Source organism: Mustela erminea, chromosome 9, assembly GCF_009829155.1.
Source record: "Mustela erminea isolate mMusErm1 chromosome 9, mMusErm1.Pri, whole genome shotgun sequence".
Lineage (NCBI taxonomy): Eukaryota > Metazoa > Chordata > Mammalia > Carnivora > Mustelidae > Mustela > Mustela erminea.
The window spans coordinates 56398945-56420732 of record NC_045622.1 but is presented as its reverse complement, the minus strand read 5'-3'; the positions used below and the strand labels follow the sequence as shown (position 1 = coordinate 56420732).

The window sequence follows — 21788 nt, the reverse complement described above, 5'->3', positions numbered from 1 at the left end:
GCCATCAGAGTGGGGTTGAAAGCAGAGAAGGGAATGCTGTGTGGAGTCTAAGAAGGCAGCTCAAAGGAAGCAGCTCAAGAGGAGAGATGAAAAAGCCAGATGTTCAGGAAATTTCTAGTGTCTATCAGGCCCAGTAAAGGGAGCATAGGTGAGACTCTCCCAGTAGCCCCTTCCTCTCTGGAACTGGAGAGACGCAGGACCCTGAACCAATGTCCTCTCTAGACAATGGGGACACCCTCCCCGCCCTCCACAAGCAAGGGAGGCGGGTTCTCAGCGTGGTGCTGGGAGCAGGTACCTGGCAGGAGAGGACGCGGGTTCGCTGAAAGGTCTCCCGGTGGGCAGCGGGACAGAGCCACCCAGGTGCCCGAAAAACTTCGCAAATTTCATGTCCCTGAACACCTGCCCACATCTTGCGTGAGGAAGGCGGGGGGGGGGGGGGGGGGCTCCGTCCCGCTGGGCGCTAGGTCGGTCGCCACAGACCCCTGCCCGCTGCACGCGTATCGGCCCGGCGTCCCCGCGCGGGTGGCACGGTGGTGTGGGTCCTGGCGGGAGGGGCGGTGCCAGGGTCTGTCCAGAGTCCGCCCCGCCCCGGCTTGAGCGGGCCTGGGCAGGGAGCTGGGCGGGGCGGGCGGGGCTCTAGGCACGTGGGGCCCGGTGGCGGCGGCGGGACGCCAGCGCGGGCACCGGAGCTGCGGCCGGGGCGCGGCGGGCTGCCGAGCGCCCCCGCGGAGCTCCCGGCCGGGCAGCCTGGAGGAATCGGAGGCGGGGAGAGGCCGGCAGGCGCGCCCGGGACGCGGCTGCTGCGCCCCCGGGTGCTGCGCGTGGCGGTCCGAGGGGCGCTGGGCTCCGCGCGGTGCCAGGGCTCCGGTGGGGCCGCAGTCGGACTCTGTCTCCACCCGCGCGTGCACCTCCGGGAGTATGATCCGAATCCCCGGCGAGAGTGTATCGGCGTCTTTGGGAACGTCTGAGTATCAGCGGGTGAGTGCGTGCGCCCCGGCGGGTCGAGTAGCTGAACCTGTGGGACTTGTTTGTGTGTGTGCTCTGGTGTGAGCGCCCCGAGGCGCGGGCGACACCCGCGAGCCCCTGGAGGCCAATTGCGCCCCCTCAACCCGGGGGCCACTGTGGGCGCCGGTCCCGCTGGGGCCTTGTAAAACTGAGGGTGGCGGTGGGAATGGGGGCTGGGGCAGTGGCCTGGAAGGACAGTTAAGCCGCTCTCAGGGGACTTCTAATCCGGAAGGGTCAGATTGAAGAAAGGCAGTGCCCTAGCTCCTCTCCCCAATTGTCGGTGGCAGGTTGCCGCCCGCCCCCCTTTCCCCAGGAGCCAGACCCAAGGGCCAGGCCCAGCTGTGGATTAAAACTGCCAGTTAGGGATCCGTGGGGGTGGTGGCCACTGTTCCTTTATGCATGGCATCCTCAGCTACCCTGGGCCTGCAGCCTGAGGTGCCTGGTTTGTTTGGGGCGCTAGGCTGGAAAAATGGGGAGCTTTTGAGGGCTAGGGTGAGGCCCTGGTGAAGTCTCAGTTATCTGTGTGGGGGAGTGGTTGGGAAGAAGATACTTGAAGCAGACAGAGCCCACAAAAGCTTTCTGGAGATTCAGACCTATATTCCAGTCCTGCTTGGCGGCCCTGTGACCTTCTCTGAGCCTCAGTGGCCTCATCTGTGAAAGGGAATTCATAATACTATGGAACTTGAGGGCCATTGAGTTGCTGGTGTGTGGGTCATGTTGAGGTAACGGTGTCATCCTGGGTAGGCTCACTGCTTGGGGATCTGAGTGGGGTCAGTCCCTGGAGGGAACTTCCTGAAACCCTTATCTCCACTATTCTCTTTTCTGGGCTAACAAGACCCAGCCTGAACCCCTTAAGCTGGGACTCAAGGCCTCCACGAACTGCTCCTTGTCAACCTCTCCAGCCCCTTCTCCTGCCTGACCCATCATGCTCTAGTGATTGCATGTAGCACTGCCTGAAATGCCCTCCTAGCTTCATCTTCCTAGGTTAGAGAATTACCCAGCCTTGGGGCCCAGCTCAGATGTCCCCTCACTGGGGAAGCTTTCTTTCCTTGATCCCACAGTTGGGTTGGAGCCTTTTTTGACTATTGCCAGTCCCAATGCTGACCGCCCTGGTTCCACCTTGGGTTGTTATGGTCTCTGGCTCCTCCTTCCCTCTCCAGAGGTCTGGGGCCCCCTGGAGGGCATTTCTTTTCTGCCAGCACCCTGCACAGGGCTAAGCTGAACTGCCAGAGCAGTCTCCGCCTCTGTCCCCTGCCCCGGTCCCCCGCCCCGCTGCCTGCAATGGAGCTCTGGGTCATCACAAAGAAGAGGCAACTAGAATCCATTCATGGAGGTAGGTGGCGTGGGTTGTCAGAACAGTGTGTTCGGGGACACTACAGGACCCAGAGTGTGCAAGCTGAAAACTTCAATTTCATCTTGAAGGCCACATAAAAGGTTTGTGGACAGGGAAGATTCATGGTCAAAGCAGGATTTCAGAGAGATCTTTCCAGCTGCTGGGTGAAGGGGGATTGAGTAGTGCTATACAAGGAGGTCAGATAGAAACATCAGAACCACCCAGGCATTATTTATGCTCTGAGCCCTTGACCCCTGAGCCAAACACTTCCCTCGGGCCTTAGATGCTCCTGCTGAGGAGTTTGGGGATATTTAGGACTCTCCCTCCCCAGTGGGACCTGCAACTGATCCCATTCCAGCTCTTCCCCCAGCTTGCTGGCTGACCTTGGGGTAGTTCCTGCCCTTCCAGCCTTTTAAAGGGGGCCAGCACGGGTAAGGTCCTGTCAAGAGCATGTGCTCGGGGAGACCACGGCCAGAAGAATTGTAAGCCTCCTCTTCTTCCGGCCTTGGGCTGTCCTGGGTTCCGGCCAAAGGAGTTGGAAGATCACAGTGGGCGACCCTCATAAATGGTTGGCGGGCTTGGGCTGCAGAGTGAGGGTACGACTCCTCCCTCCCTCTGCTCTGCTTCTCCGGGATGCACAGGGCTCTGAGGCTCCTGGAGCCTCTAAGGACCAGTTAAAAGAATACAAGAAATCACCAAGGTGTCACGGGTGAGTGCTTTGATTTGGCTTCTTTCCTGGCTGTGGCCCTTAGGCCATGGTGCCCCTGAAGGTGTCAGTTTTGCCATCTGTAAATCGGATGCGGTGATCCTTGCCTCCTCAAATGCAAGGTTGCTAAGACGGTTCTTCAGACAGTGGTCAGGAAAAGGTGTTGTAAGCGGTGGCGGACAGTGCACAGGGAGAAGTGTGATACTCAGAGACTTAAATGCATTTTGAAGTTACTAGAACGTGGGTACAGTAACAAGGGGTTGTGCTACTTATCAGATTTTTTAAATTTTTTATTATTTTTTTAAGATTTTATTTGTTTATTTGACAGAGAGAGAGATCACAAGTAGGCAGAGAGGCAGGCAGAGAGAGAGGAGGAAGCAGGCTTCCTGCCGAGCAGAGAGCCCGATGCAGGGCTCGATCCCAGGACCCTGAGACCATGACCCAAGCTGAAGGCGGAGGCTTTAACCCACTGAGCCACCCAGGCACCCCATTATCAGAATTTTAACTACTGCCTTCCTCCCCCTGGGTCCCCCTCTGCAGAAACAGCTTACTAGGAAATATTTATAAAAGTTCCTCGTTTTACCCTCTACCAACCCTATGAGGGAGAAATTATACCCCCATTTTGCAGATGAGCAAAGAGAGATTCAGAGTTTCCTCCCCAAGATCACAGAGCCAAGGTGAAGCTAGGGCTTCTGGCTCCCTGACCCAACTTACTTCTCCCCGTTCAAGACAAAAGCTTCTGGAGCTTCTGGAGCAAGAAGGCCTGCTCCTCTGGGTTTCAGTCTGAAGGAAGTTTGAATCTTGCCCTGAACACATGACTTGAGGTCTTGCTTTTGGCCTCATGGACCATGCCGCTCACAGGACCAGGGAAGCCCAGCTGATCCGGTGAGAAAAGATGGAGGCTCTCCTGGTGAAATCCTCTCCCTGAACTGTCTTCTGTGGGCCCGGCTGCTGTACTCTTTTGTCCGCACCTACCTCTTGGCTGCCTTTGGGTCCTCAGTCCTGGCCTTTTCCAGCCATCAGGTCCTGGTGGGGCGAGGCTGGCCATGGGGCCTTCCCTGAGATCTGCTAACTCCCAAGATTAGCTGCAGGAAGAGGCCAGCCTGCTATCTCTCCATCTGCATCACGCAGCACAGGCTGGGCACAGAGCAGGTGCCGAGGACTGCTTGGGAGATGAAGGGCCATGTGGAAGTGCGCGTACGGAGGGGAGACGAGGGCCTTGCTCCATGGAGAGCTACAGTGGGCGCTTGAGCAGAGGACTTCCTCTACTCCCCTGTTATGGCATCTCCTAGACCTGAGTATTTCCAGTCTGGGGTGAGTAGCTAGAGTCCCTGATGGGAGGGTGGGCAGCCTGGGCCCTCCTGAGCTGCTGCTTCCTCTACCGTGACACCCTGGCACTGTGTTGACAGTGACAGCGATACTGCTTGGGCCCTGGAGCATGGGAGGAGGACCTCTTTCAAGCTTCTTGGGGCCCACATGACCCTCTATACTCCCCCTCCCTTGGGGGAGGGCTCCTGGTGTTGCTCTGGTTTCCTGGGGAGTGCCCAGTTTCCCCAGCCCCAGCTGTGGGAGCAAGAGTCTTGCTCTGGCTGTGCTGTGGGCTGCCAAGGATGTTCCCCATCTCTCAGAGAATCCAGGGTCAAGAGACCTGCGTCTCTCACTAGACTGTTAGATGTGTAGGCCCCTCCTACTCCTCTCCTCTCAAGGTGTCCTTCCCTACTTAAGCCCTACCATGGCTCTCCACTGTCCTCAGGATCGAGGCCCAGCTCCTCAACCTGGTATTCAAGACTTTTCATGTGAGTCCCTCGGGCCCACGCACATGCTGTGCCGTCCACCCCAACATTCTGGCCTCACATGACCTCCTGGCTGTGCTAGCGCACCCCTGAGTCTACGCACAGGCTCTTCCTTCAGCCTTCAGTGCCCTCCTCCTTTTGTTGTCCACCTGTCAAACTTGTCTTCTGTTGTGGCCCAGCTCAAATGACCCCCTCCTCTGGGCAGCCCCCAGGGTCTGGTTAGCTCCATGGTTCCTGGGCTTCCCTTGCTTATGGTTTAGTCACCCAAGTGGACTTAGTCCACATCTGTGTCTTTCTCCCCGTCCAGACTGGAGCTCCTCACCAAGTCTGATCTGAGTCTAGGTCTGCACATGGGGACACTGGCAAGTGTTTGCTGAGACTCTGTGGCTCCAGGGACAGTGATCTGTGATTACATTGCTCTGAGAGCCCAGCCTCCTGTGGAAGGCTATCAGAAGCACTGAGTAACAGACTTGAAGAAACACTTAGAGCCAGAGACTCTTGGAATTGGACTGTCAGAACCAGTGAAAGAATTATGAAAGCACCGAGAGTGAGACAGTCCCAGAATCACAGGCTTACTTGTACCCTGCTCTGTACTTGTGTCCTTTTTTTCTACGTTGGCTTTTCCACTTCTCCCTTTTCCTCCCAAGCTGGATTCTTCCTGCTTCTCTCCAGACCTGAGGACAGCCCCTTCCAGAGCCTTCCCTGCCTACTTGGACTGTGACTTCTGCCCCTCTGAGTGGTTGATTACCCAGGAGGGGTCCCTGCTGAGAAGGGTTCCTGTGTCTCTTTGCTAGATAGACACAGCCCCCACCCACATCAGGACAGAGCATGATTTGCTACCTGCATGGAACACCACTGACTCCCTTGTCTTATTCATTCCCCCTGGAGCCATCAGGTAGAGTGGGGATTCTCCTCACCTGATCAATGAAGAACTGGAGGCTCAGAGAGGGGAATTGACTTGACCAAGATTGCACAGCATGGGTGTTTTTTTTTTTTTTTTTAAGATTTTATTTATTTATTTGACAGACAGAGATTACAAGTAGGCAGAGAGGCAGTCAGAGAGAGGAGGAAGCAGGCTCCCTGCTGAGCAGAGAGCCCAATGCGGGGCTCAATCCCAGGACCCTGGGATCATGACCTGACCTGAAGGCAGAGGCTTTAACCCACTGAGCCACCCAGACGCCTCAGCATGGGTGGTTCTAAACTGGAGCCTGAACCCAGGGTTCTTTCCTCTTGACCCTGGCTGAAGGCATCTGGGTGTGAGAGGCCAGGGTGGAGTCCAGGGTGTGGTTCTGGACAGGCTCAGGTTCAGCAGTGTGTCTCTAGAGCACTGGGCTGGGCCAGGCCATGCGGAGTCAGAGGAAGGACAGGTAGTTTGGAGCCCTGCTCAGGGCTGGGGCAGAGGGTGCTCAGCCCACACTGAATATAATTAGAATATAATTAGAATATAATTAGTCAGACCTTGAGGACGGCCCTTCCTCTTAAGGATTCTCAGTCTCCTGATCTGGAACATGGGAGGCCAGCCTGGTTGGTCTGACACCCACACTCAGATATTCTCTCAGTGTGTGGTTCCCATGGCCAGAATTCTAGGGGCTTCCAAGAAGGAGAGAGCCCTCCAAAAGGGGCTTCAAACCCCAGGGTCTCCTGGGGGAGACTGCACAGGCTTCGCACTGCAACAGCACCTGCAGATAACATCTGAGCTCACCCGCCCAGCCATTTCCCCAGACCAGCCCCAGTGCTTGTGGTGCAGGGAGCACACCAAGCAAAGCTGGGAGCTTGTTGGCCCTCCACCATGTGGAGGACACTTGGGAAGGGGTGCAGAATAACTTCCAAGATCCTTCATGTCCTCCTGTCCAGCCTTGCCTTCTCGGAGTCCCTCAAACCACAGGGATGACTGTCAGTTCCGGAGAAACTGGAACTGTGTGATCTCTTGCTCTGACTTTTGCTCATTCTGCTCCTCTTCTCTTTCCACTCACCTGACTGCTCTCCATCTTCTGAAATGCAGGTCAGATGTCCCCTCCTCTAGAAAGCCTTCCATGACCACCCCACCCCCACTTCCCATTAGAAGCCCTCTTGGCCGCTTCAGCCCTAGTGCCTCTGCTTCCTTCCGCCCTGATCACCCTGGGTTGTCAGTTAGTGTTTCTGGGTCTCCTGCCACCCTCCCTCCACTTTCCACCTTGACAGTGAGCTCCTTGAGATCACAGAAGGGTCTGACCCACCTTGGATTCCCCAAGTGTCCTACATGGGGACAGGCATAGATATGGCAATCTTTGTAAAGGGTGAGTGAATTGAGGAGTATATGGGGTCTACTTCCTGCCAGGGTGGGGGGGTCCCCTGGACTGCCCTCCCTTCTGAGGATGGCCTTCAGGTGGGAAACTTGATCTATAGCCAGTGTGGCTGTGATCTTGCTACTCTGCCCTGATTTCTCTGGGTTTCCTGCTCGTCTTGTCTTCCTGGGATGTTCCCATCCTCCCTGCCTTCCCCACCTGCTGAAATTGTATCTTTTTAAATTATTTCATAAGATGAGTCTAAATCATCTCCTTTATCTCAACAACCTTATGCCATGGGTGCTCTTTTTAGATTGTAAGATTGGGACTCTGGTCGTGGAGCTGACACTTGTCCAGGTACCCTAGCTGGGAATGGCAGAACTGGGATTTCCCACCTGCCCATTGTCCTCCCCTGCCCCTCGGTGGTGGTCTGGGCCCAGGTCCTCTGTTTGCCCTCATAGCACCTCATGCCCAGCAGGGGTAGGGTGCAGGGGTTTCCAGAATGGTCATGTCACACTCCCCTGCCAGGCTGGACAGGGCCAGCCAGGTAGGCAGGTGAGTAGGTAGTCCATTCATTCTGCAGCTGCCCTAGTGGAGAAGCAGGAATGTTGTTCAACCACCTTGGAAATTCCGTAGCCGGCCTGGAAACTGCCTCAGCCCCTCCTCGTGGCTTTGAGTTAAGTAGCCTGGGACTCCAAGGAGAAGTCCAGTTGGGATAGAGGTGGAGGCAGGTAGAAGGGGGCAGTTAGTCTGCCCCTCACTCACTGGTGACTTTGGATGAGATCGTGGGCTACCCTTTCTGGCCTTGGTTTGTTGTTGGTGGTGGTGTTTGGAATTGTGAAATGGGTATGGTAACCATCAGAGGTGTTTCACTCTGAGGAAATACCAGGAAGAGTAGTAGTTCTAGTACCTGGAGTTCTAGAACACTAGGGTGTTCCCTCTGGCAGACAACTGACCAGATAGGCAGAGTCATGGGGCTCAAAGAGGGCTGGTCGGGGAGCTTCCTGGAGCAGAGGATCTGGGCTGTGGAGGATAAGAGGTAGTGATCAGGGGCACAGTTCCTAAAGTCAGGTCAAGGCTGCAGTTGGCTAGCTTTGTTACCCTGGAGAGGTTAGGTAGCCTCTCTGAGCTTCTCCGGATTAAATGAGAGGCAGTCTACCTAATACGGATTGGTTACAGAGAAAACACTCCACTCTTATTATGACATAAATGTTAGAAGATAAGGGATGGCCTTCTTGAGCAAAGATAGGACCGTGGGACTGCTGTGCTTGGGATGGGAAGATGAGGCTGAAGGCAGAGAGACAGAGTTGTCCAGCGGGGTGACCTGGGTCGGCTCAGCCAGAGAGCCTTGAATGCCAGTCTCAGGAGCTCGGTCATTAGCCTGAGAGCAATAGGGGAGCCATGGAAGGGTTTTAGTTCAACAGTATAGGGTCAGATTTGCATTTTTGGAAGAGCCAGTGACTGCGGTGTGAAAGAGGGACTGTAGGGGTCCCACTGTAGGGTGGGGGCGAGGATGCCAGCAAGCGTGTGGGCTGATGCAGTGGTCTGGAGAAGAAACACAAGCCTGAGGCCGTGGGCTGGGCAAGAGGGGCCTGTCTGAGCTGTTGCACTGGTGGAACTGACAGGGCCTGGTGAGTGGGGGTGACACGCGGGTGGGAAGGAGCTACAGTGTGGAGGATATATTAGAGTTTTACAGCGTGGAAGGACAGGTGGGAGAGATCCTTCTCTGAAATGGGAGGAAAGGCTTCAAGAAAGTGCTCTGCTCCACCTTGTCTGTTAAGTGAAGGCATCTGCTGAGGAGATGAGTGGGGTGGGAGGAGTAGGGGGAAAGGTGAAGCTCTTTCCTTGGTCACTGGACTCCTCAGCCGGTTGGCAGATCACTAGGATGTTTCTCCGCACCACCCCTCCTGCCCTGTTCCTGCAGCCGGCTGTCTCCTCTCTTCTTCCCACATGGGCGCCACCCGCCCCCCCTTGCACTTTGCTTCCAGCCTGGGGACCTGGCTTTAGCTGTCTCAGACCAGCACCCCCTGCCTCCCATTGTAGGGAAATGGAGCAGATGGAAGAATGAAGGAGATGTCCTTCTCTCCTCTGATGAGCCTGAGGTTCTGGCGGATGTTGGGACTTGCACATCCAGAGAGGTCCCTCCCCCAGGAAACCAGCCACCCCCTCAATGAAACCTTGTGCCTATTGTGTGCGAGGGCCTCGCAGACAAGACAAGAGATAAGAACCAGGGCCAGAATCCAGGAGGCCTGTGCTCCAGTCTTGGCTCTGTCCCTGGAGTATGGTGAGATCTGCTGTCAGAGCCTCAGTTTCCTCCTCTGTCAAATAGGAGTTTGGTGCAGGTAATTTCTTTTTTCTTTTTTTTTTTTTTAAGATTTTATTTATTTATTTGACAGAGAGAGAGATCACAAGTAGGCAGAGAGACAGGCAGAGAGAGGGAGAGGGGGAAGCAGGCGCGGGGCTCGATTCCATGACCCTGTGATCATGAACTGAGCTGAAGGCAGAGGCTTAACCCACTGAGCCCCCAGGTGCTCCTGGTGCAGGTGATTTCTAAAGGCTCTTCCAGGCCCTGTCTAGGACACCGTGTGTGTGCATGCATGTGCGCACGCATGCATGTGTGTGCTCGTGCTGTGCAGACATCTGAATGTGACTGTGTAAGTCTCTGGGTATCTGGCTATGTCCATGTGTGTTCATGTGTATTTATAACACCTATGGAGGAATGATTACAGGTGGGACAGGGAGGAGGAAGATTCCAGAAGAGGCCTAGCTTGAACAAATCTGTGTTGGCATGAGTACTGTCGAGTGTATACCAGGCAACTGTAGGGACTGAAGCACAGACCAGGATGGAAAGGGGGGGCATTGGAGACGATGCTCAGCCCTGCAGGTTGTGAAAGAAAGACTTTCCCCAGCAGAGCCACACTCCTGTGAAAGGGGCTGCTGGGGGAGGGAGGCTGGGAGCAACCATCTCTGCATCACGTGAGCCAAGGGTAGATGGCTAGGGCTGTGGGTGGGCAGCGGGCACTCCTACTGGGACAAGTACACCAGAGCCTGCCTCTTCTGGACTGACGTTAGAGCATCAGAAGTGGGCCTGGGAGGGCTCTGCCCAGGTGACTTCCTGCAACCAGCAAACCAAGATCACCTGCTGTCTCCAGTTCCACAGAGCCCACAGCATGGCTGCTCTGAGAAATGCTAGAAGCTGGGTGTAGTCCAGGCCTTGGGACCTGTTTTTCCTGTTTCCCAAAGAATCCCCTGTGTCCTGGTCCAGGCTTGTGCATTCATGAGTGAGGAACCTGAGCAGGCACTGAGCATCCTGATGGAGAGCAGGTGCTGGTCAGGTATGGGCGTGCTGGGAGGTTGGGAGGGCCTCCCTGGCTGGGAGGCCCGTGCAGCTTCACTCGTGTGCATGTATATGCTGAGCAGGGTTCAGTTGAGAGGGATCCCTACCCTGCTCCCTCATCCCAGACTGTGATGAGTTCAGGTTTCAGAGCCAGAGAGCCCTGGTATCAAGCCCATTTTCTCCCATTCCTAGCAGTGTGACCTTGAACGAGTAGCTCAACCTCTGTGGCAGCATCTGCTGAGGAGTAAGGGGGGGTGTGAAATGAAGATGCTGCATGGAAGTTGTTCAGCCCAGGCTTGGCCCCTACAAAATGAGGGGTTGTGGGTAAGGGGGCACCAGGACCAGGAACTCCTGATCCAGGCTGACCCCATGACCTGAACAAGATGAAAGAATGTGTTTGGCTCAGACAGCTGACGCACCTCCAGAATGCCTGGGTCCAGTTCCCCTCCCCCTGGAATTTCCCTGGCCTGGCCGGAGAATGGCAGGCCTGCTGAAATTGAGAGGCAGTCCAGGTGCCTGCCTAGGGCAGGAGGAGGACTAGGCCTCAGGTGGTCTGGTCCCCAGGAGGCCAGCGAGGGTAGGCAGCTGAGAAATCTATGTCAGGGCCACGCTGGGAGGTCCTCAGAGGGATAAGGGAAAGAAGAGCCACTGTCATAAGGCTCAGCCTCCCCGGGACCCCTGTATCTTTTTGTGCTTGCTTCATTCATTCATTCACTTGTTCTCTCATTCGTGTCATACCTGCTCTGGATCAGGCCTCTTCCTGGGTGATTGGGACAGAGAAAAGAATCAGATGGACGCAGCCTTCTAGGAGCACCTGGAATGTGTTGGGGTAGAGGGTGGAAAGACAGATTGCCAACAGGGTGTGAGGAACGTCGGGGGTGGTGGAGGGTCAGAGCTTCAGAGACGAGGTGACATTTGAGAAGAGCCTGGAGGGGTGAGCAGGATGGGGTACAGTGCAAGTGGGTTCTGGGAGGGCTTTCCAGGCAGAAAGAACAGCTTAAGCAAAGGTAGGGAAGCCTGGCAGGGCACTTACAAGGCAGGACCAGCCAGAACTGGGCACAGAGGGGCTGGCGAGTGGTGTTGGACAAAGTTAGGTGGGAACTGGGGGTGAGACCCCGAGGGCATTGGGGGTAAGGAGAGGCAGAGTGGAGGGCCAAGGGAGAGGACTGGGGATTTGGCTGTCTTCATAAGCAGCAGCTGGGGGGCCAGCCAGTGGAGGGACAGGGCAGGCAGGTTCATTCTGGATGGAGGCCACGGCAATGGAGTCCCCAGCTGGCCTGAGTGGGTGGAGGCCAGGATGTCTTAAAACAGGTGGAAAGGGCAGTTTCCTTGGTTCATGAGAGACTTAGGGAAGTCCCCACCCATCTCACTAGCATCAAAAATTCCACCTTTAGTGATTAGCCAGAAAACTTTTGTGTAGAGATACTGTAGTTTGGGGTGGGTGGGGGTGGGGCGTGGGGGAGAGAGACCTGACCCAGAGGAGAGACCGGCCAGACCTCAGCATGGTCATATCTGACAAGGAGTGCCTCTCTCCCCATACCTGCTCCTCTTCCCCACCCCTGAGCCAGGCATCCCACCAGCCTCCCTCTCCCGCCCCTACCCTCCCCAAACTCCCTCTGGGCTAGTTTCTCCCCTCTCAGCGTCCCCAGGCCTGCCCCCAGCCTGGGCCTTAACGTCACTCCCCTAGCCAACCACACCCCGCTGTGGCACAGCCTTCAGTGAAGACCTGTCTCTCCTCCTCTGGTGACCTGAGAGGGCTTCCCGAAGATTCAGGAGAAGGCCACTGTACCAGAGCGAGGAGCAGAGTTCTCTCCTGAGAACAGGCAGGAGCCACAGAGGGTTTCAAGCAAAGGAATGATTTTGTCTTTACAAAGACTCCTCTGGATTAGGGGGAACTGAGGCTAGAGAGGCAGGGAGGGTGAAGGCAGCATGGGCAGTGTGGAGCAGGGGTGGGATACAGGAAATGCTTTGATGCCAGGTCCTGAGTCCTGGCTCTAGGCCAGAGGGATCCCAGCAGGCCAGCCCTAACTAGAGTTCCCCCTGGCGGGGGTGCTGCCCCTACTCAGTTGGCATCACGTAACCTCCCTGTCTCCTCACCCTGGGTCAGCCCTGCCTCCTCGAGGAGGAACCTGCATCTCTGAGAGATACACACTCCCTTCTTCCTGTTTGCACATTTGCTGACAACAGGAGACACATAAGATTCTGGGGTTGGGGTATGGGGCATGGGCAGAGAAGGGAAACTGAGGGAACTATGCGTCTTTCAGCCCCCTAATCTCAACCTCAGGGGGCCTGAACTATTGTTTCTAGGCTGGGCAGGAAGCTAAGAGGCCTAAGAGAGTGGGTGTTACTGGCCCTACAGAACCCTCAAGTCCCAGCCTCTCAGGACCTCAGGTTCCAAAAGGAAGGGAATTGTACAGTCCCAGACTCCTAGGATAGGGAGAATTCACATGTCATCTCCTCTCTCTGTCCTCCCAGACACACCCACACACAGGATACAAGCCTTTCCGCAGACTCTGCTAGAAGAGCCTTTTACCCCCCAAACAGGGAGTTCACTACCTCCTTCCTGTGACCCCTTCCACTGTGGGGTGGACTTGGATAGGAAATGCAGGCATCCCTAGCTATGTGACCTAGGCCAAATTATTTTAATGATCTGTATCTTAGACTTTCATATTTTTTTATAGGAAGAAACTATCTATGGTTTTTATTTTTTTAGGATTTTATGTATTAGAGAGAGAGTTCATAAGCAGTGGGGAGGGTTAAAGAGAGAAGCAGACTTCCTGGTGAGCAGGGAGCCGCTTGATGTGGGGCTTGATCCCAGGACCTAGGATCATGACCTGAGCCAAAGGCAGAGGCTTAACTGACTGAGCCACCCAGAAGCCCCTAAAGGAAAGAACTTTCTAATGCTTCCAGGAAAGTAGGGACTACCTACTGGCCAGAAACGCTTCAGCAGGCAGTGGACACTGGGTGTGGGCCAAGCAGCCACCCTTAGAGACCCTTTTCTGTGAATCTGAGATGACACTGCGATGGGACCCCCATCTCCTCAGATTCTAGAGCTCAGGGTCCTCGATCTAGAACTCTGTGCTCCTGAGGTTCTAGAGCATGGTGGCCAAACTTTTCTTAAGGTCAGGTGGTAGTTTTTTAGGCTTTCGGAAATATACAGTATTTGTCACAACCGTTCAACTCTTCATAAATAGATGGGTATGACTGTGTTCCAGTGAAGTTTTTGTTTTGTTTTGTTTTCAGAAACAGACTGGTAAGCTGCCTCTGGCCCTCCGGATGTAGTTTGCCTATCCCTGTCCTGAAGTTTTAGAGGTATGTGGCCCTGATACTCATGGAGCTCACACATTCTCGAAGTTCTTGGGTTCCACGGTTCTGGGCCCTCTGGGTCGGGGAGAGAGCCAGGTCAGATGGTTACAACGGCCTGGAACCTGGTTGGGCAGATCTGAACCAAGGGGCTCTGTGGGTGCGCGGGGTCCTTCATGGCCCCCATCGGATGGGTGTGTCAGGGCTCCCCCACCCCCAGCCCCGGTCATGACCCTGACATCTCTTCTCTCTCCCCGCCCCCACCCCCGCCATCCCCCTCCCTCTCAGGGCGATGGCCACAGGCCTGGGTCGCTGGAACAGCACGGCCAATGACTCCTGGGAAGGGGACGAGCTGGGCTACAAGTGCCGTTTCAATGAGGACTTCAAGTATGTGCTGCTGCCCGTGTCCTATGGCGTGGTGTGCATGCTGGGGCTGTGTCTGAACGCCGCGGCGCTCTACATCTTCCTGTGCCGCCTCAAGACCTGGAACGCGTCCACCACGTACATGTTCCACCTGGCCGTGTGCGATGCGCTCTACGCCGCATCCCTACCACTGCTGGTCTACTACTACGCGCGCGGCGACCACTGGCCCTTCAGCACGGTGCTGTGCAAGCTCGTGCGCTTCCTCTTCTACACCAACCTGTACTGCAGCATCCTCTTCCTCACGTGCATCAGCCTGCACCGCTGCCTGGGGGTCCTGCGGCCGCTGCGCTCGCTGCGCTGGGGCCGCGCGCGCTACGCCCGCCGGGTGGCGGCCGCCGTGTGGGTGCTGGTGCTGGCCTGCCAGTCACCCGTGCTCTACTTCGTCACCACCAGCGCACGTGGTGACCGCATCACCTGCCACGACACGTCCGCACCCGAGCTCTTCGGCCAGTTCGTGGCCTACAGCTCCGTGATGCTGGGGCTGCTCTTCGCCGTGCCCTTCGCCACCATCCTGGTGTGCTACGTGCTCATGGCTCGGCGGCTGCTGAAGCCGGCCTATGGGACATCGGGAGGCCTGCCTCGGGCCAAGCGCAAGTCGGTGCGCACCATCGCGGTGGTGCTGGCGGTCTTCGCGCTCTGCTTCCTGCCCTTCCACGTCACGCGCACTCTCTACTACTCCTTCCGCTCACTGGACCTCAGCTGCCACACCCTCAATGCGGTCAACATGGCCTACAAGATCACACGACCGCTTGCCAGTGCCAACAGCTGCCTGGACCCTGTGCTCTACTTCCTGGCCGGGCAGAGGCTCGTGCGCTTTGCCCGAGATGCCAAGCCGCCCACCGACTCCACTCCGGTGGCCCCAGCTCGCCGCAGAGTGGGCCTGCACAGGTCGGACAGGACTGACATCAAGAGGACCAGAGAGGTATCGACCAGCAGTGAGGACTCTAGGCGGACAGAGTCGACACCAGCTGGTGGTGAGAACACTAAGGACATCCGGCTGTAGGACCTGAGACCCTCAGGCCTGTGCAAGTTCATATGGGGGCTGGGGCTGTAGGGACTAGGACTTTTGCAGATGTGATATTCTCCCTAGATAGGGCCCCATTAGTGACTCATGCCTGATGGTCAAGGGAGCCGTGACCTCAGTGCTCTGTCATTTGGCAGGGGCTCAGAATGCTGTCTGTGGCCCAGAGATCTCAACAGTCCCTAGGATGCCTGTCACAATTTGTGTGTATGAGTTGGGGAATAGAGCTTCAAGAAAGGCAAGGGTAAGACCCCTGGCCTGGCTCCCACACAGATAGCTGGCCGTGCCTGCCAGGTCAGGTCAAGGCTTGATCAAAGCCTGATGAAGTCAAATGGAGAACCAGGCCCAGAGGGGAAAGCGACTTACCAAGGTCACAGTCTGGGCCTGAGCCATCTAGGAGGGACAGGGTTACAGGCTGACCAAAGGACCCTGGTAAGGTGCCAGGACTGAGCCAGAGCTTCCTGCAGAGGGGTCTAGGGCAGGTCTGGATGGTTCTTTCCTCTGAGGAGGAGCCCCATCCTGAGTGATGAACGAAACATCAGGAAACTGATGTCAGAAACCCAGCTGGAGGCTCCCCTGGGCTGGGAGCCAGTTTGAGGTTGTAACTTGTACTGACGTGGTTGTTACCTACTGCGTTGTGCCCTGTTGTGTGGTTTGAGGATGACGATACAGCCTAAGATGCTCTCACCAGCCACACTGGGGTCCTTTCTCCAGCCTGTACTCCTCTGCCACCTGCCCTCCCATTAGCTGCCTCAGCAGACAGGAGTCAGGTGGGGTCCTGTCCTTGGGATCCCCCCACTTTAGGGCTCAATGGCTATGACCAGTCATGTGCTGCTAAATGCTAAACTATCTAACTGATTCTCCAGGGGGTGAGGGGAGCCCCTTATTTGTAGGCTTGCCAACAGCATTGGTGCAGATACTCCTGCCTTGGCCAGTTTCAGACTACTAATGTGACATCAACCTCCTTTCACAGTTCCTGAGAATGTAACACTTGGCTCTTGCAAGCAGAGCCAAGAGGCTCCAGCACACCATAGATAACGCTGCATGGTTGGGGCTGTGGACCACTGGGTCAGAGAGGCTGCCTGGGCTCTCTGACCCAGTGGGGGACACACCTGGGCTGTAGCTTCTGAGAAAAGCAGTTTATCAGAGAACATCCAGGTGCAGGGTGCATCTTGGGCAAAGACATGGGGACAGGAAAGCAGGGTATGCAGGAACTGGAAGCAGGCCGGGCAGCCAGTGCCTAGGCTCACGGCAGGAATGAGGCTGGGGTTGGATCACGAGGATAGCAAGACAGGGCTCCCTCCTTGCCTTTCCCTGAGGTTTTCTTCGCACAGGCGCTAAGTATGGGAGAGATTCATTTCTCTTCCTGTCCATTCCTCTGTCTCTTGGGAAAATCCAGCTATGTGGCATAATAGTTTGTGCTTAGCCTGGGTCAGGGCTTAGGGTGAGGGAGATCTTTCTCACCTGTGACAGATTCTGGGTCCACCTGTCACTACTGTGGAGATTTGTAGAACTCAGATGAACAGGGCCCAGCTCAGCTTTAGGACAGGGGTAGGGCAAAGCTGACAGGACTCACTCTTAATCTCAAATGTAAAGACTCATTCCCTCCCTCGGGGACACCCCTTGCCCTATCAGCCCATTCTGCCTGAGAGAAGATTCTTTTCTCACCCAAATTCTGCCTCCCTCTTATGACTTCTTCACCCTTCCCACTCTACTTTGTCAGAACAGAGCACCCTCTCCTTAAGAGTTTGAGTCTAGCTCCACGGCTCCCTGATGCAGCAGGGACCCATCAAAAGCCAGGATCCAGAAAAATTATTCTGGATTGCAATGGTGGTGATGTGCTCAAAGTAGTGTGAAATGCTCACCTCCCACATTCTAGGTCCTATACTTCTGTTAATGTGACCGGAGACCCTGTGAGCTTTTTTGTGACTATTTTTTGCAGACTGTCCTTGAGCCTTTCCTGCAGGCCCAAGCCTGTCTCTTTCCTACCAGCTGCTGCTCAGGCTGAACCCCATCCTAGTTATAGGAATCCCATACCCAGGTAAGATTACACCTAAGAGTGTAAATGCCGGTCTCTGATTCCCTTGGTCCTGCTTAGACCCAGAGGCAAGAGGTTGTACACCATGATTCTGGGGGCTCCTGAGTGTGCATCTGTGGTTGGGGGTAGGCCCAAGTACCCGTAGTCCCCATTCATTCATGTTCTGCCATCTACTCCTCAAGTGGCTGTCCTGGAGACCCTGAGAACCCAGGGCCCTACAGCATATGGAGCCAACACTATGATCTAGCCCCAGGAGGTCTTCCTTGAACCAGCACATTCTCAGCGCAAAGGACCTGGGAAAGGAGGGCCTTACTCACCATCTAATCCAGTGTCAGACACTGTGGGGGAGGGGGTTGCAGAGAGACTCTAAGGGAACCAGGATCAGGCCCAGGGTTCCACCCCTGGACCCCAATAAGACTGTCTGACCCCTCGATGTGGACATCTGTCCTTGCTGCTCAGTGCCTAGACCATCCACCTAGTGGGTGAGGTTCTGACCCCTGCCTTGTGCTATTTTCAGCTGGAGTGAGAGCAGGATTTTCCACTCCCAGCCCCTGACTATTGTCCAGTAGTGACGTGGGGGGACCTGCCTGCTCTCAAAATATCTCCTCTTACTCACTGGGCCTCCCTGCTCCCTCCCAACTACCCCACCTCCTTGCCCTGACATCACTTCCTGGGGCTGTTGACTCTTGAAGGCCACTGTGAAAGGGCATAGTCACCTGATGGGGACCCTGGGGATTATCCAGCCCAGCAGTAGACTTGAGAGGGGTGGGGCCTGCCCCAAGGTCACTCAGCCGGTCAGCATGGAGCCTGGATGTGTGCCAGCGGCTCAGGCTGTCGCTGCTGCTCTGCTCCCCTTAGTTCAGGCCCATGCCTTAGTGGGATTCCTGTCATCACCCCTGCTGCCCTAGCACCTTCCCCTCCCCCCACCACATGGAGCTGGTGGGTGGAGCTGTGGCACTGAAGCTCTGAGGCCTGGGTCATAAAAGAGAAGGGGAGCAGTGGGCAGGGAGGTAAAGGTCTGGTGTCCTCCCTGCAGCGGCTAGTCTCAGTGAGCTTGGTGCATCCAGGGCAGGGGCCCTGGCATGTGAGGGATCTCTGCCCCAGGCGGGGGTTGGGCAGGTATCCCAGGGCTCAAGAGGAAGGTCAGGCCCCCAGAGCTACTCCTCTGTCACCACACTGTCACAGCAGACTTGAGCTCTTCTGTTCTGAGTCAAGCTCATGAGGAAGGATACTCCTATATTAACTCACGTCCCAGGCACCTCTCATCGCTCTAATTTATTCTTCCCCATGACTGTGTGAAATAGACATTATCATCCCCATTTAGCGGAGGAGGAGACAGGCCATGAGATGTGAGGACTTGCTCCAGGTTATACAGGCAGCCAGGGGTGAGTCAGGATGGAATCCGGGTCCATCAGATAGATTAGTTCCCTTTCCGGCATCCCAGGCTGCTTGCAGTCTTTGCTGGGCAGTAGGGTGTGTAATCAGCCCTCCCTGGGATTCGAGCTGGAAGGGGCATTGTAGTGGGGGTGGGGAGCCTTTACCACTGCTGCCCGAGTGGGGTCTCTGCGTCTTGCAGCTGTGGCGCCTCCGGCAAGTTACTGAATCTTGCCGGGCCTCCGTTTTCTCATTTCTGAAAGAACATCCTCCCTCCCACACTGGGTATTGGATTGATAACGCATGAAACACTTCGAACAGTCCCAGGCACTGGGTAAGCATTTCAACGGCTGGCACAGTACCAAGGTGAGGCCAGGCCAAGCAGCTGGACCCTGCCCTCGTGGAGTTGACATAACAGTGTAGAACCACGCTAGGATGCATTATTGGAGGAGAGGAATGTCCAGCCAGTGAGCCACAGTGGGCCTCCCGTGACCAACGGTTCCCAGGATGGAGCAAGAGGAAAGCAGGTCTACCCTGGGGTAAGGTGTGGGAACTCCCTCTGTCCTGCTTGGCACTAGGTGGCCCTCAGGTCCATGGGCCTGTGTGTGTGTGTAGAATCTTGTTGCCAGGCTGTGAGAGGGCAGCATGCAGAGGCAAGAGGGGGAGGAGGAGGGAGGGCATTGATACCAAATTCTGGAGCCAGCCCCTGTGGTTCAGAGTGCTCCCACTCGCCATGGCAACAGGCTTAGCCATTTCTCCCTACGTGATGGTTGCCATTATGGGGTGCTGTAACAACTACTTCGTTCAACCAAGACCCCGGAGACGCAGACCAGCTGGGAGCTGGGCCAGAGCAAGCAACAGATGGGTAACTTTGCTGTGTGGCCAGAGGCTAGCTGCCTACCCTCTCTGGGCCACTCTCTGGAGATTGGATCCCTTGCCTCCCAAGTCCCAGTTCTCCTGCCTCAGGGCATCAGCCCCCTTGCTCTTCAGCAAAGGTACAACTAACAGTTGCTCCCCCAGGCATTCTCCCAACCCCCTGGGCTCTCAGTTCTGAGGGCTAGAGTTGGCAGCAATTCTCCCCTGGCATCAAGTGACAGGAAAAGCGACTCCATGGGCACCCCTTGGGAACTTGGAGCAGAGCTGGTCCACTGTTTAATGGCCCTGCCCCTTGCAGATGGAGGGTGGGAGAGGTGATTGCCTTGCCAAGTGGTATGTGCAAGCGGGTGGGGGGGGAGATGAACTCCCGAAGCCGCCCTCTCCTCCTCTCCCCTGTGCACCAGATGTCTTGGGGAATCCCTTCTCTCTGGGCCTCAGTTTCCCCATCTGCCATGAGGCTTGGCTCTGCCCAGCTGCTCTTCCTCCAGTACAGGCTTCCTGAGCTTACCTCCATCTTGGCTCTCATTCAGCCAGGTGTCCAGTCTCAGCCCTGTCCCAGCAGGAACAATGGATGGGGCTGGGCCAGTCAGTCATGGCCCCAGACTCAGTCCCCAAGGGCTCACCCTGGACTATTTTCAGCTGTTGGAGATGGAGTCAGAAAAGGGTTTTCCACTCCCAGCACAATGGCTGCCCTGGACCATTGTCCAGCAGTGACCAGAAGATCTGCCTGCCCAAAAATAGCTTCCCTGCCCCTACTCCTTGGGTGTCCCCACCTCGACGTGGCTTCCCTGTTAGCTCCCAAAGGCTGTTGTGAAGCAGCACATGAGTCCCCTGGAAGGCAGGACTGGTTGGAATCCGTTTTCCCTCCTGGCAGGGACCCCGGGGATGGTTTGGCTGCTTAGAGGGACAAGAGGCCCAGAGAGAGCTGTGCCTTGCATAAGGCCACACAGCAGTCAGCGTGGAGACTAGTTGTTGCCCTCATCAGCACCGGGCTGTGCCTTCTGAGAGCTCATCTTGGAGGAGGGCAGGTGGGCTTGCTGGAAAGAGGCCTGGGGGAGGTGGATTGAAGGGGATGTATCTTGGGAACCTGGAGCACCCTATTCAATCCTCTTTTTACCAAATGTGGCTTTAGCTTGCACTGAATCTGGGCTTACCAAGTTGTGGCTCTGGGGAAAGGAGGAGTTGGGGGACCCAGGGAAGTCAAGGTAGGAGGAGTAGTGTTCTGTCCCAGCTTGGCTATCACCAGCTCTGTGAGTACAAATTCGATTTCTTTGTCTGCAAAATGGAACTGTTAATACTTCTTTTTCCAGTTTGCTGAACAGTGAGAATGCAGGCAGGCACAAACACTGCTCTTTTATTTTCCTATCAGTCCTACCTACCCAATGTCTAATTTCCCTTTCCCATCCATAAACTGTTTATATGGTAAACTCCAAATAGTTGAGTCACTTGCAACAAAGTTCACTCCAGCTGAAGGTTCCAATCCCTACTTAATTTAATGCCCACCCCTCCTCTTCCCCAATGCTGGGGGGAGCCTTCTCCCCACTCCTTTGGGTCCCTCTCTCCTCTGGGTGTTGGGCAAGGTGGGGAAGAGGAAGGGGACCAGTGTGTCTTCCCCTGGACAGCCACAGCCCTTTCTTGCTGTCCTTGCTTCTCTTGCTATGACCACATGTCCATCAGTGCCTCTCTGCGTGGAGCACTCCAAAAGCCAGCCCACACCTTTGTAAAGAATCTCTTCGTTCACCCAGTCTGAGTGTGCCCCACCTTCCTTGCTGAGACCCTTGGCTCCTATGCCCCAGTCTCCTGAGTGACTTTTCTAGAGCTCCCCTCTCCTGGCTTGGTTGACAGCTCACAACAGCAGGGATGTTTTCAAGGTCACTGAGCCCAGTGTTCAGCCTGTGGAATCAGCATGGAGGGTGGTAGAGAGCTGGGGTAATAAATTCAGAGAAAGTGTCTGACCCCAATTGTTTTCGTGTTTCTGTCGAAAGTAGGGTATTTTACCCGCTATGTATCTTCAGATTTATGTCCTGGAGCCAAATTCCAAAATTTATGTCCTGGAGCCAAATTCCAGCAGCCACATGAAAAGTCCCACCACATTGTGGGATTAAACTGTTAGACCAGCCTTTGTGACCAAAGCAACTGCAAAATGCGGAGGAGGAAATTCAAAGCCTACTGCATGGTCACCACGCAGCCTGTGCTAATGCGTGTATGTGTGCGTGCGTGTGTGTGTGTTTATGCCTGTGTTGAGTTGTCACATCTGTGTTCTAGGGAGAGTGCTGGGGGAAAGGGCAGCCCCCGCAGACACCAAGTAGCAGAAG

General features: G+C 55.6%; 1 protein-coding gene across 2 annotated transcripts; it reads left to right on the top strand.

The window, feature by feature from the left end:
• The first annotated feature begins 633 nt into the window (after window positions 1-633).
• On the top strand, window positions 634-21434 carry P2RY2 (purinergic receptor P2Y2). 2 transcript variants are annotated; one of them, XM_032360455.1, is made up of 4 exons: window positions 634-978; window positions 9145-9443; window positions 13682-13750; window positions 14030-21434. In XM_032360455.1, exon 4 carries the CDS (start codon window positions 14034-14036, stop codon window positions 15165-15167), a length of 1134 nt encoding a protein of 377 aa, XP_032216346.1. In that variant the 5' UTR covers window positions 634-978; window positions 9145-9443; window positions 13682-13750; window positions 14030-14033; the 3' UTR covers window positions 15168-21434. The 2 variants fall into 2 exon arrangements, with proteins under 2 accessions (XP_032216346.1, XP_032216345.1); XM_032360454.1 differs by lacking the exon at window positions 9145-9443.
• Window positions 21435-21788: the final 354 nt, after the last annotated feature.